Raw genomic sequence first — 13,439 nt, 5'->3', positions numbered from 1 at the left:
GAAATTAAAAGAGCTTGCTCCTGGGGAGGAAAGCCATGGCAAATCTAGACAGCACACTAAAAAGCAGAGACATCACCCTGCCAACAAAAGTGCATATAGTCAAGGCTATGGTCTTCCCAGTTGCAATGTATGGCAGTGAAAGTTGGACCATAAGAAAGGCTGAGCGCCAAAGAATTGAGGCCTTTGAACTGTGGTGCTGGAGAAGACTCCTGCGAGTCCCTTGGACCGCAAGGCGATCAAACCGGTCAGTCCTAGAGGAGATCAATCCTGACTGCTCTTTAGAAGGCCAGATCCTGAAGCTAAAACTCAAGTACTTTGGCCACCTAATGAGAAGGAAGGACTCACTGGAGAAGAGCCTAATGCTGGGAAAGATTGAGGGCAATAGAAGAAGGGGGCAACAGAGAATGAGGTGGCTGGATGGAGTCACTGAAGCAGTAGGCGTGAGCTTAAATGGACTCCAGAAGATGGTAGAGGACAGAAAAGCCTGGAGGAATGTTGTCCATGGGATTGCGATGGGCCGGACATGACTTCACAACTAACAACAACAAGAAGAAGAGGGCTTTCAATATTTAATGGAAAAATGCATAAAATTAGGTTGAAGGAATATCTATAGTCATAAGCCACCAATAGCCATTCTAGCTTTAGAATAAGACTTTTTTGAGTTCATAAGACTGGGAGGAATGAAAAAGAAGTTGAATTAGTCAGTCATACAGATCAGCATCTCAGTACTGCAAAAGCTGAGAGCCAGTAGCATTTGGAAGATGTGCCATTAGTAAGGTATTAATTTCTGTAATATTTTCTATTACTTTCTATTTCTTCTTGTTGTGTCTGATTCTTGGAGACTGCCTGGACAAGACCATGCAGTTTTTTTGACAAGGTTTGTCAGAAGTGCTTTGATATTGAAGTGCTTTGAAGGTGAAAAAAAGTAAGAAAAATAGGAAAAATAGAGAAATAGAAAAGAAAAAAAAGAATATAGCAAAGAAAAAGAAAATGGATATAGAAAGAATTTAAATATTCCATAAGTAGTAAATTTCTGCAGTCACTCACTGGTTATAAAGTTTTGCCAGAAGGTTTTTTTTTAAGTCAAATGTAGCAAGCCTTCAACTTTGTTTGCATTCAGTGGCTTATTCAATGTACCCTTTTCCAGATCCTCCAAATGTTGACTCCACGCTTCTGGAAAAACTAAAGAAGGAACCTATTGTGGTAAAGGCAAGAAAAAATGCCATGGTTAAGATTCCATTTGAAGGTCGGAAGCCAATCGAAGTAATGTGGTTAAAGGATGACCAGGAACTTCTGGATGATGATGGCAGGATAAACATAGATTCTTCAGAGAGGTTTACTCGACTCTCTATATCTAGTGCCAGCCGAAAGGATACTGGAGATTATAAAGTGAGATTAAAGAATGAGTGTGGGAGTTTTGAAGTTCCTCTCAAGCTGGAAGTGATAGGTGAGGGAATTGTAGTATTCCAGCAACTATTTTTATAATATAAGAAACAATGAAGTAGTTTATAAGGAACTCAAATAGGTACTGTTAAACATTTGTACATGGAATAATTTTTATTGCTTCTTCATGGGAAACTGGATAAAAATTTGCTGTAAAATAAAGTAGACAATGCTTTTGAATATAATCAAAGACAGATACAATAATTTTTTTGTAGAACTATAATGTGCAGCAGTGGTTCTCAAACAGGGCCATATGGCCCTCTGTTGTCCCTTGGACACTTAAGTGGGCCATGGGTAAGAGACATACTGTATTTCAGGAGCCGCAGCACATGGTGAGGTGGCCACAGAAAAGCAAAGTGAATTATATTTCACATACTGTCTTGCATCAGAAAATGCATCATTTACTGTCTCGTGTCTGTATCTAGTAAAGGAATCTGGACATGGGCTATAGGTGAAAAAAAAGTTCAGAGGAGTCCATATGCAAAAAAAAAAGTTGAGAAACATTGGTTTACAGTATATATATATATTATCAATATTACCAATATTTTTTCTGTACTCTTCCTTTGACCAAATATTTTGTTTAGTCATTATTGCTGTGTACTGTTCTTTCTAAGGAAAAGGGGACCTCATATTGGGAACCAGAGATGGAACATTGTTCCAATTTAGGGCAGAATACTTGTTTCTCAGATAGAAGACGATTATAGTAGTAGACAGATGAGCAACAGGAGATGGACAGGAATGAGTTGCTAATATTTAATTAGTTATATTTAATTTAATTAGCATCTGATTCACTAGTTCAATATAATAAAGGGAGTAAATAGTGCATTTATAATATTGTTAGCTTCCTTTTTTATAATTTATTTGTATCTAACCTTAGTCTGCTAGCTTCTCTCAAGCAATTATAATAAAGCCCTTGTCCGTGTTCTCTGTTTTGGTCTTTCATTCAGATAAGCCACAATCACCAACAGGACCTATAGCAGTTGTAGACAGTTCCGCAAATGGCATAACTATTCAGTGGAAGCCCCCAAGAGATGATGGTGGTAAACCAATCCAGAGTTATATTATTGAGAGGCAACAGGTTGGTAGAAAGACCTGGGTGACACTGGGAAAAACCAGTGGAAGCTCTACTATTTTCACCACCAACAAAGTGGATCATGACACAAGCTATTACTTCAGGGTGAAAGCAGTGAATTCCTTGGGCACTAGTGAGGCCCTGGAATCTGATGAAGTCATGGCTGCTGCAAAAGGTAATTTGTCACTTTGTGTATGCTTGTCAAAGGATTATGACAATGTCTAATGTGGTAGCAAAATCCAAAGAATTTTTCATTAATTTTAAATATAGACTGAACATGAACATTGCCATTCAATCCAATAAGTACTTTATACAAATATTATTTCTTGAGCATTTCAGGCAATTCATCATATGCAGTTCTTACAGAAAGCTCCTAAGATAGTACTAATGTTATTATTATTTTTTATATGTATGTGTATGAGGTGAAAATTGACCTACTAATAGAAGATTTTTTTCTCTTTGCAAATATGAATCCATTGTATTCAAGAGTCAGTTTTGAACTACTGCTACTTCTTGGGATAGGATAAAACAAAGCCAAGTTCACAGTTGTAAGGACAACCTCTACATCTCTTGTTATGGCCAGATCTCTCTCTGACACTATTGGGATTCACTATACTGTAGCTGCTCCTTATTGCAGGGAGGAAGGACCTATTTGATTAGAGTCCCTCCAGACGTCTGATGGATCTTATTGGGTTTCGGAAGGGACTTGAGATGGTTCCTGAGGCTCTGATGTGTAATGCAACCGAGACCTTAGGTGCCACTTGGAATGAGATGGGAACCATACCCTTGTAGCAATGACGTGGAGTCCCCCTGTAAATGGCTCCTAGGGAGTTCTCTGATCTTTAGAGCTCCAGAAATAAAACAGCAGAATCCTAGAGCACTAATGGAGGGAAATTCAGGGCAAACATGACAGGATTTAGGATGAAATATGATCTTATGGTAATAAAATCAACAAAATCTAATTATTTTCACCACGATCACAATTTGCAGATGATGACCCAGTCCCTCTTGCATAGCTTTATGAGGGCTATTTCAGGCATCTGTCAGTTAAAATCAGTTTTGAATTATTTTACTTTTAAAATCAGAACCTCTCCTAGCTGTTTTTTTATTATCTCAATTGACAATCAAAAAACATAATTTTAAAATCCTGGATATAATTCCTCAGCTTCTCCAAGCCCTCCTTCTCCACCTAAAGTTATCAGTACCAGCAAAGATGCCATCACAATTTCATGGTCTGCACCACATAAAATAGGGAATTCCCAGATTTTGGGCTACAGAGTTGAGAAATGCAAGAAGGGCAGCAACTTCTGGACATCTGTCACTGATTTGCCCATAACAGGTAAGCAATTTATGTTTCTATAAGAGCTAGGAGGAGTATAAAAGATTTAATTAAAGGGAATTGCAATACTCATTTGTATTTTATAGTTAACAATGCAGGTAGCCTCTGACTTACAACTATTTGTTTAGTGATCAAAGTTACAATGGGACTGAAAAAAGTGACTTTTGACCATTTTTCACATCACAGTTGCATCATCCCCATGGTCACATAATCAAAATTGATATGCTTAGCAACCAGCTCATATTTATGATGGTTGCAGTATCCCAGTACTGCAACCATCATGTGCATCATGTGATCACCTTTTGCAACTTTCTGACAGCAAAGTCAATGGACAAGCCAGTTTCACTTTACAACTGTGTTACTAACTTAACAATTGCAACAATGGCAAGAAAGGTCATAAAACAGGACAAAACTCACTTAACAACTATCTTGGTAGCAACAGAAATTTTGGTAAAGGTAAAGGTTCCCCCACACATGCGTGCTAGTCGTTTCTGACTCTAGGGGCCGGTGCTCATCTCCGTTTCAAAGCCAAAGAGCCAGCGCTTGTCCGAGGACATCTCCGTGGTCATGTGGCTGGCATGACTAGACACCAAAAGCGCACGGAACGCTGTTACCTTCCCACCGTAGTGGTCCCTATTTTTCTACTTGCATTTTTACGTGCTTTCGAACTGCTAGGTTGGCAGAAGCTGGGACGAGTAACAGGCGCTCACTCTGTTATGTGGCACTCGGGATTCGGCCTGCCAAACTGCCGACCTTCTGATCGACAAGCTCAGCATCCTAACCCACTGAGCCACCGCATCCCTTTTTTGGGCTCAGTTGTAATTCGAGGAATTTCTGTATCACTTAAAGTTTGATTAAATGCTGAAATAGATAATTAGTTATTAGACAGATATCAGAAACATCTTCACTTGAAAAAGTTTGATCTGGGTAGAGTTGTCCAAATAATTGCTTTTTTCTCAGTAGCCATAAATACATTTTCCTTTCCTTGTAAGCAAGGTCTATCTCTGCAAAGTTTAAACAGAGAAAAGTATTGGGTTCAAAACAATTCAAAATTCTTCTCTTGATGGGTATGGCATTGTGATGTTGTTGAAAGGTGAATTTGTGTAGCCAAACACAATAATTATTTATTAAATGATATTCACATTATTTGGGATTATGTAGAAAACAAGAAAGAAATGGCACTAAATACAGGATTATATTGGCTCTGTGAATATATATTTCCTACCCATCCTGGCCTAAAAAAAATCTGCAGAGTTTTCTTGGGATTCTTTCAATCCAGCAGAATTAGACTGATAGATGATAAATAGATAGATGATAGACAGACAGACAGACAGGATAGAGATAGAGATAGAGACAGAGATAGAGGTGTGTGTGTGTGTGATCTTTATCTACAACCTTTGGTTTATGACTTTCTTTAATTTATGCAATCATAGACTAGCCCCAGTCCCAAGATACCCTTTCTCTCTGCCATTTTTGTCATATTCCCCAGATACCTTTTACATTGCTGTGTCTATTTGATCTTAAAGCCAGAAGGTCATCAGATAGAAAATAATGTGTTAAAGTCATAATATTTGTATGACTGCACCTTTCTCCCTCTCCAGCCATGGAGACTTTTTTTGCATTTCTATTTCAGTACTCACAGAACTGGATTGCTATTATTATTCTAATTCTATATACATTTCATGACTGCTACAGAATCTTATTATTTCAAAGGTTTAAATTCATTGAAATTTGGTCAGAATGGATTATAACAATCTGATCCAAAGAATATAGAATATTGTTATTATCTGGTCAGGAAAAAATTATAATTATATATGGCAATGAGTAATATTTCATTCTGACCTCAGAACCCCAAGAATGACACCTTTAGGACAACAGCTGGGAACCCAAACTCATATATAAGCCAATGTGTATAGATATTTCGTACTACCTCACTTTTTTCTTCTTTATGAAATTCAAAAACCTCACAACAATCAAAGATGAAGTATATGCATAAATTAATTTCAAATATTAGAGAATTATGTGAACTATGTTATCAGGATAATAATTACAAACTCAATAATATGCATATGCCCATAGTTTATGTGATAAAACTAGCTCATTTATGCTATAGAGAGGAAATATACAGTGAATGATTTGAAGGAGGGATTGCAGTATGAATTCCGTGTGGCTGCCATCAATAACGCAGGTGTGGGTGAGGCCAGTACTCCTTCAGAAGCTGTTTATGCTCGACATCCTATGAGTAAGTAGTTTACTTCCTTCTTATATTTATTTGCTTATTATTTGGTATATATCTATGCTACTTCCCCAACAACTGTGACTTTAAGCATTTTGCAATACTGTAACTAGTTTATTATTAGTGGCACTGAAAAACTGCAAAGGTAACAGGTGGATAGAAAAAGTTATTTCATACAAAATAGTGGCATGTGATTACCTTCTCTCACAAGCATGTAGTAAAGTGAAATGTCCCTTCCCAAAGCATTGTGCATTTCTCCAGAAAGTTCCCTTAACTCATTCTTTGCTAATTTAAGTATTCCAAAATAGCTACAGTTATGTATTTATAGAAGGGCCCTTTCTGAAACAGTTCTTAGCATTCTGGATAGATTCACGTTCCAAATATAATGATCCCAAAAAAACACTATCTCAATTTTGTGCATTCCTACTGCTTCAAAGGCCAAGATAATCATTAACCACATTCATGACTTAATTTTTAAAAAAACTTCTTTCTTTTAATTATTAACTTTTGTTAGTTTTTTTTATTTTTAGTGTTTAAAAACCCTAATAAGATTATCTAAAAAAAGAAGCATGAATAAACAAATATTACATACCAAATAATGAGGTAAGCTATTTGTCAGTCTATACATAAAATTGAATTTGTCTGGCTGATATTGAATGGGTGATATTCAGTTTTGAGTAAATTGTAATACAGTAGCTATTCCATTGTCAGTAGGACAAAGTAAGTTACTATTAGAATATGTACTGTGGTGAGGGAAAGAAATAATGAAGAACAAGGTTAATAAAGCAAAGGAAACAATGGCAAACAGAATGCCAAAAAGTAACCCCAAAATAATATCTTTTTGCAGAACCTCCAGGTCCAGTGAAGGATCTAAAAGTGGTTAATGCTGACTACTGTAGCATTTCCTTATCATGGATGAAGCCGGAATCAGCAGAAGAAAGTTATGTCAAAGGATATATTGTTGAGATCCGACATTCTGATACTCTGAAATGGACCCAGTGTAATACTGTCCCAATGCGAACAACTGCATATACAGTTAGAGGATTAAAAGCTAGGGAGACATATTTCCTACGTGTGAGAGCAATTAATGATAGTGGTATGGGTGACCCAGTTGAAGCTGATACTTGTGTTCAGGCAGTACCTTCTCCTGGTAAGTCAAACTATGTAATTTCTGCTTTGGAAATTAAATATTTATAGAGATAATTCTGGAATATCTTATTTATATGAAATTCTATGACTGCTACTTCTATTTATATGAAATTCTGTTCAAAAATAGTGAAAGGAAAAAGCAAAGCATGTGAAATCTATGATACAGCTGTTATTTAACAGGTGGGCAAGAGGCTGGAGAACGAAATGATATCATTCAATGTAATGAGGATAAGGACAGAAAGGTCAGATCTTATGAAGGACCAGGTAAGTTGAGGATAGTTCTGTAAGTTAATTATCAAAGAATTGGGTTTTATGGGTAAACTTGAAAGAGAAAAGGAAACAATCTGATAAATCATGGACATTATTCTAGATGGCTCTAGAAAAGGCTAACATTGAAAGAACACAGAAGGAGACTTTTGAAAAAAAGCCAAAACCAGAAGATATGTATCCTGAAAGAACTGGAAAAGACACATCATAGTTATATTGAAGAAGAAACTAAAGAAGAATACTTGGGACATATTTAGCTCAATTGATATATCTAGGGCATTTCTGAACTTGAAACCTTCAAGATGTATTGGATTATAGTCCACATCATTCATAGCGGTGGAAAGTATTTTAATGGAGATTATTGCAGATGCCTGCACTTGATGCTGAAGAAAAGACAGCATTGCTCTCCTTATTAATAATTATCAAGTGTACAAAGGAAATATATTTAACTGGTTATTTTTCACACTGATTTTAAAATCAAATGGCAAATTAGGCAATTTGACAAGGTGATACCCAGCTGTTCTGCATGCATACTTCTTACATGATGAAACATCTCAGTTCTATAGAATTTGCAGTGGGGAATGAGGAGTTGCTCTGAGCATTTTATATATTGCAGTTATAGTAATGAACAAAACAATATGATGCCAAAACTTATGTATGTATGTATGTATGTATGTATGTATGTATGTATGTATGTATGTATGTATGTATTTCCAGTTAACCCCAAGTTCTTAGTGAAGGACACTGTTGAAAGTTTCATGAATGTGAAAGCAGGGGATGCCATCCATGTACGTATTCCTTTTGAAGTAAGTATAGCCTTTGCAAGCAATATATCATATAATAAATCTGTTTCTGTGCTTTTTTATATGGCAGTAAATGGAGCTATGTAGAGATTTGGATTTTTTTTTAAAAAAACATTTTTATATGTTATTTTACAATAATCCTTGAAATGAAAGAAAAGCCAGAATACTTAGAATCATTTGGTTGTCTTATTTGGACTTACTTCTAATTAAAAAAATCTATGTCTTGAGCTGCTATGACAATGCAATAAAACTGTGTGCATTTGTTTTTTTTATATGGTGCCTTCCATGTTTACTTGGAATTCTAGATTTTGTCTGTGGAATATTTCTTTGCTGATATAAGTAAATGAAGAAGCTCTTGTTTGGTTTAGCCAAACTGAAGCACCTATAAGATAACTTCAATATGAATGGAAGAAAGTTAGGATCATATCTCCAATCTGTCTGTCATCAACTGCTATTATCCCAAAATAAAGAAATAAATGGAGAAGCAATATAGTACAAACTGTTATATGGAAGCTGGCCACTTCTGATCTATACCACTGCCATGTAAACACTTTAAAAGTAATTTTAAATTAATGTCCTTTTCATGTTTATCAGGCATCCCCATCTTCTGAAGTGATTTGGCTGAAAGATGGACTTTCTCTGCCACTAAAGGCCATAGCTGCCACCAGAGAAAGACTGAGCCAATTCATCATACCAAAAGCTGAGCTTTCTGACAGTGGACATTATGCTGTCACCCTTCAAACTGAGCGTGGGAGAAAGGAAACATTCAGTTTTCAAGTTCAAGTTCAAGGTAAAGCTCATACAAGGAAATCTGCAATTACACATCTGCCTGTGATCACATCTTCTCACCTGGAAAACTAGTCAAATATCATAAATACTCTTTATGTGCTTTTTTCCATATAAAGCTTTAAGCTAAAATTGCCTAACTTATAGAGAGTTTCTGCCCTTTCAAATTAGATTTGAAGGGTGACATGCAATATACTAAAGTATCACTGTGAAGACTTTGAGACTGTTAGTTGTCTCATCTTTTATGAAGTGATTGAGTAGCTAAATAAAACCAAGAGTATGCTAGCGTGTTATAAGCAGTAGTTTGAAGCCATTTGAAAATAGTCTGTCATACAGACAATATAGCCAGAATTAGTACAGAAAAATATATATTTTTAATAGGAAAGAAGTTTTAATTCACACTTTGCTGATTTGGCACCTTCAATATAGACTTGGATAACAGCCCTCAGAAATTCCTATCCACACTATCCGGGCATTCTTGAATTTGTAGACAACCCATCTGAGAGATACAAAGTTAAAAAGGCCTGTCTTACTATGTTCAAGAGAAGTGGTAATTTAGTAGAGTATGTGTTGACCTTATTTTCTCTTTTAATCATAGCAGATATTGTCTCTTAATGCCATCTTTACAGTATATGTTAATCTTATTAATAAAGATTCCCCCTGTAAATTACTTTTGCTTGAGAAGAGTAGATAAGAACCAGTTGGTCACACTCCTTTACTATGCCAGACCACTGGCTTCATTAGATGGAAAATGTGTACTGACCACATTTACATTTATAAAAGTATCTCAGGGGATTTAAAATATTGAAAACCAAGATATAATAGATGAACAAAACTATTTTAATCCGATTAACTTCATCAAGGGGAACTTTCAAGATGGGAGACTGAGGTCCATAGAGCTATTCTTCTTTCTTCCATATATTTACATTCTTTTTATTCCATACAGTTTCTAAATCTATGATATTTAAATATAGTTTCTATATGGTTTCTAAATTTGATGATAAATAATCAAATTGCTGTGCTTTAGAAACACTTTAGAAATTCTTCCTGATTTTGGTTTTATTTTGCAGATGTTCCAGAGTCTCCTGGCCCTATACAACTCATTGAGAAGGTTCCTGGGACGGTGACTTTGATATGGGAGCCCTCACCCACAGAAAAGAGAGACAATAACATAACCTACATGGTTATGAGATGTGATTCCAGAAAAGGATCATGGCAAATGGTGGTTGACCACATTTACACCAATAAATACACAGTTGTAAATTTTATCCCAGGTCGGGAATATTTCTTCAGAATTCTGGCAAAAAATTGTGTAGGGATCAGCAAGCCTTCTGAAACAGTGAAACCTTGGACTATTCAAAAAGAAAAGGGTAAATATATATATAACTGTATTTAGGGGAGCTGTGCACACTTCAGAAAACAGCATCTGTTCGAACATACCTGTTCGAACAAGCCGGCCTGGCCTGAGGGTGGGATTGCTGGGGTTTTTATTATCATTTTATTGGGGGTTTTATTAATGTATTTATTGTTTTTATGGGCATGTATTTAATTACTTTTTAATTTTTGTAACTTATGTTTTATTCTTGCCCTGTACACCGCCCTGAGTCCTTCGGGAGAAGGGCGGTATAGAAATATTAATAAATTAAATTAAATTAAATCTCTGTTCATGAAAGTGCATTTTTATATGAGGCTGTTGCTTTAATGAATCAGATTGTTAAAGCAGTTCATCTATAACATGACTCCAAAAATAGCATCTTTTTTAGGTTTAGGTTTATTTGGATTCACACTATAATAAATGAAACCATGTGCAGTATATTCCTTAGTCGAGATTAGAGTATCTGATATCTTCATAATATTGGACAACTTTTGATCATTTGCCACATTTCCTGGAACATCAGTACAAAGTGACTAGTCAGCACTTCCCAGATCAATGATCTCAGAATAGAATAGAATAGAATAGAATAGAATAGAATAGAATAGAATAGAATAGAATAGAATAGAATAGAATAGAATAGAATAGAATGGCGCCGGATGGCGCCCGATCTTCGCTCCTTCCGTCGCGATCTAAAGACATTCTTATTTGAACAAGCCGGCCTGGCCTGATGGGGGATGGGTGGGGTCTTTTATTGTTATTTTAATATTTGTATTTACTGTTTTTAGTGGGCATATATTTAATCCTTTTTTTAACTTTTGTAACTCTGTATTTTTTTATGCTTGCCCTGTTCACCGCCCTGAGTCCTTCGGGAGAAGGGCGGTATATAAATAAAATTATTATTATTATTATTATTATTATTATTATTATTATTATTATTATTATTATTATTATTATTATTATTATAGAATAGAGCTGGAAGGGACCTTGGAGGTCTTCTAGTCCAGTCCCCTGCTCAAGCAGGAGAACCTATTCTGGAACATAGAATAATACTGGAATGAACTTACATGGTTTATTGATGGAGATTTAGTACTTTTCCTATACAAGATCAGAAATGGCAGATAATTTATTGTAATTCATATTATCAAGCCAATATTGCCAGCTATATTTGCAACGAAAATAGGTATCTCCTAATTGTTAACTTAATCTTTTGTTCTTCTGGTTTTATTTTTGCACTCCTTCCAGATAAACCTGAAATGAAGCTTCCAAGATATAAGAGGATCAACCAAGATCAACCTCCAAGATTCCTTGTCCAACTAAAACCACATGTGGTGAATTTAGGATTTAATTGTCACATGACTTGTGCTGTGACTGGAGATCCAGCCCCTCAGGTCACTTGGTTCAAGGGTAACAAGAATCTTTCTCAGGATCCTGCCTTTTTCTGCAAAAATGATTTTGGGGTTTGCTCCCTTGTGATCCCTGGAATCACACCATCAGATGCTGGCCAGTACAAGGTGCTGGCTGTCAATGAACTAGGCCAAGCAATCAGCAAAGCTGAACTAACTGTGAAAGGTGGAGATTAAAAGGTAGTTGAAGTTCACTTCCACATTAAATAATGCATGTATTTTTCTCCACATTATAGTAGCACTATGGACGATAAATTTATTCTTAGATCACTGTTTTGAAGGATTTGTCTACTTGATGTCACAAGTGTAAAAAAAAGCAGCTTTTGTTTTCTTCTATCTTTTATAGTATGGAAACTGTTGAAAAAATGCACCCAGCTGTTTCAAGCAGAAAGGACACATCCAAGTATATCAGTGACTTCTGGAAATTACTGAAAAGTCAATTACATGTGTAGGAAAAATCACCATTCACAGTGATGAGTCACAGCAAGAAAACTATTCATTCAGCCAGACCTAATATATTATTTCGGTAAATCTAGAGTGTTGTAATTCACCCCCCTCCCCAGCTAAAAGGTGTTCTGATATTCAAATGCATCAACTGACAATGGTTCTGCTGAAAAGTGTGATTTATGTATCAATATGGAATTTTAAATGGTTGAAAGACTAGAAGAATAGCAAGGGTTTATAAGATATATTTCATTAGTTTCAATAATTGCGTTACTTATGTCTGTATTTCTCTGCAGAAAGATTAAAAAGCAATAAAAGACAAGAGTATAAAAGAGACCCGAATATTTTCATCAGTATTTTATTTATTTATTTTGAGCTAACAATGTTAGTTTTATCAAAAAAATCAAGATAAGTCTATGTTTAGGTGTTTCTAGAGAGAGGGTTGCATTCTGATTATTTCCCAAATGTCTCAATAAAATAACATCCCATCCCAGGGAAGTGTTGTGTATTTTTTTACTAAGTTATGAATTATAGTTTGCTATTTTTAAAATCTGTATTTAACTATCTTTACATATAATATCTTTAATCAGAATAACAGTAATTACAGAAAGCCAAAAGCAGTTCGTTCGTTCGTTCATTCATTCATTCAATCAATCAATCAATCAATCAATCAATCAATCAATCAATTTCTTTGATTTATATAGCCTCCCAACTCACAATAGTGCCTGTAAGTAGCTTACAAATTTTACAAATAACGCAACTTTATATATAAAACATAGACAACAGCCGAGAAACCAAAACAATCTAAAAAACAACCACCACACCACAAGCTTTAACTAACACTCCAACCATCATACCTGGGAAACATCTCTGTGAGTGTGAAATAGAAGTTTAAAAGTAGTTAAAATATATAGCATAAGAATTCTAGGCTGTCTGACTTAACAATTTGATGACAAATCTTCAGGCAATAATGCAAACTTTTGGACTTTCAAAATTGAATAAAGGTTTCCCTGCTCCTGAATCCTTGCCAGTCCTCAAAACACGATTCTGGTGATTTTAGCAGGCTTTATCACATTGCAATTGTTTGTGTGTGTGTGTGTGGGGGGGAAATAACATAGGAGA

The 13,439-nt window shown here is 35.5% G+C and overlaps 1 protein-coding gene across 1 annotated transcript in view; it reads left to right on the top strand.

The window, feature by feature from the left end:
• Positions 1–12,810, top strand: part of IGFN1 (immunoglobulin like and fibronectin type III domain containing 1) — a 28,906-nt gene extending 16,096 nt beyond the window's left edge. Inside the window, exons 13-22 of the mRNA XM_083360195.1 lie at positions 1,148–1,447; positions 2,391–2,690; positions 3,681–3,854; positions 5,968–6,096; positions 6,938–7,240; positions 8,224–8,312; positions 8,904–9,099; positions 10,166–10,465; positions 11,713–12,053; positions 12,220–12,810. Of these exons, the coding sequence (XP_083216321.1) occupies positions 1,148–1,447; positions 2,391–2,690; positions 3,681–3,854; positions 5,968–6,096; positions 6,938–7,240; positions 8,224–8,312; positions 8,904–9,099; positions 10,166–10,465; positions 11,713–12,050 (2,129 nt within the window). The 3' untranslated portion in view covers positions 12,051–12,053; positions 12,220–12,810. The remainder of the gene's footprint in view (positions 1–1,147; positions 1,448–2,390; positions 2,691–3,680; positions 3,855–5,967; positions 6,097–6,937; positions 7,241–8,223; positions 8,313–8,903; positions 9,100–10,165; positions 10,466–11,712; positions 12,054–12,219) is intronic.
• Positions 12,811–13,439: the final 629 nt, after the last annotated feature.

This window comes from Vipera ursinii (genome assembly GCF_947247035.1).
Source record: "Vipera ursinii genome assembly, chromosome: 3".
Taxonomy (NCBI): domain Eukaryota; kingdom Metazoa; phylum Chordata; class Lepidosauria; order Squamata; family Viperidae; genus Vipera; species Vipera ursinii.
The sequence above is the reverse complement of the archived record's forward strand: the minus strand, read 5'-3'. Positions and strand labels throughout refer to the sequence as shown.